Below are 1,016 nucleotides of genomic sequence, written 5' to 3'. Positions count from 1 at the left end.
AATCCAGTACAAAACTATTAGTGAGTCCGTCCAATAATATTCTCTACCAATATGAATTTCTAACGACTTCTTGACCTTTTCTGCAAGTTGTACCAAAAGTTGAGCTCCACATAACTCTAATCTTGGCATCGATAGCGTTTTTATTGGAGCCACCCGCGACTTGGAGCATACTAAGTGCACTTCGGGTGTTCCATTTGCATTAAAACTGCGGAGATATATACACGCGCCATAAGCGCTCTCACTGGCGTCGGCGAATCCATGGATTTCCACGTGGCTGTCTCCTTCCTTAGGGTCGCCCCTAATTCTGCGAGGCACTGTGATCTCTCTAGCGTTTGCTAGATCTTGAATATAGCGATTCCATTCTGCGTTGATTTCCGAGGGTAGTGGATCATCCCAATCTACGTTGCTTCTCCAAATCCTTTGCATTAAAATTTTCGCTCTAGTGATAACCGGACCTAGTAAGCCTAGGGGGTCGAAAATTTGCGCGATTTGCGATAGAACTTCTCTTTTGGTGTGAGATTTTGAATGCGACGTTTGAATTTGGAGTTTATACTGAAAGGCGCCCTCTTCAGGATTCCAGTTGACGCCCAAAGTTTTAGCCGCTCCAGATTTGTCCAACTCAAGTAACTGGTTGTTGACGCGTTACGCACCCCATCGAGTAGACTCTTGCAATTGGAGGCCCATTTTCGCAATTTAAAGCCTCCGGCTACAAGCAATGCAGATACCTGATCTCTAATTTCTACTGCCTCTGCCAATGTGTTTGCTCCTGATATAAAGTCGTCTACGTAAAAGTCTCTGCGTGCCACTGCTGATCCTTCTGGAAATTTATGGGCTTCGAGCACCGCCAATTGTTGGAGAACTTTCGTTGCTATGAATGATGCCGGTGATGTACCGTAGGTCAACGTCAGTAACTCATAAGTTTTTATATCTTCTGAAGGATCATCTCTCCATAATATTCTTTGTAGTGACGTTTGCTCGGTATCCACAAGAATTTGCCGATACATCTTCTCTATATC

General features: G+C 44.3%; 1 protein-coding gene across 1 annotated transcript; it reads right to left on the bottom strand.

Moving 5' to 3' along the window:
• Nucleotides 1–47: 47 nt before the first annotated feature.
• LOC108764535 (uncharacterized) lies at nt 48–1,004 on the bottom strand (the record flags this gene model as incomplete). Its single annotated transcript, XM_018512821.1, has 2 exons — nt 554–1,004; nt 48–464 (listed from the first exon to the last, which is right to left on the bottom strand). Coding segments are annotated over exons 1-2 (868 nt in total), but the record flags the coding sequence as incomplete, so codon positions are not given.
• Nucleotides 1,005–1,016: the final 12 nt, after the last annotated feature.

The sequence above is a fragment of the Trachymyrmex cornetzi genome, unplaced genomic scaffold (assembly GCF_001594075.2).
Source record: "Trachymyrmex cornetzi isolate Tcor2-1 unplaced genomic scaffold, Tcor1.1 scaffold4345, whole genome shotgun sequence".
Taxonomy (NCBI): Eukaryota; Metazoa; Arthropoda; class Insecta; order Hymenoptera; family Formicidae; genus Trachymyrmex; species Trachymyrmex cornetzi.
This window is presented reverse-complemented; position numbering and strand designations above follow the sequence as displayed.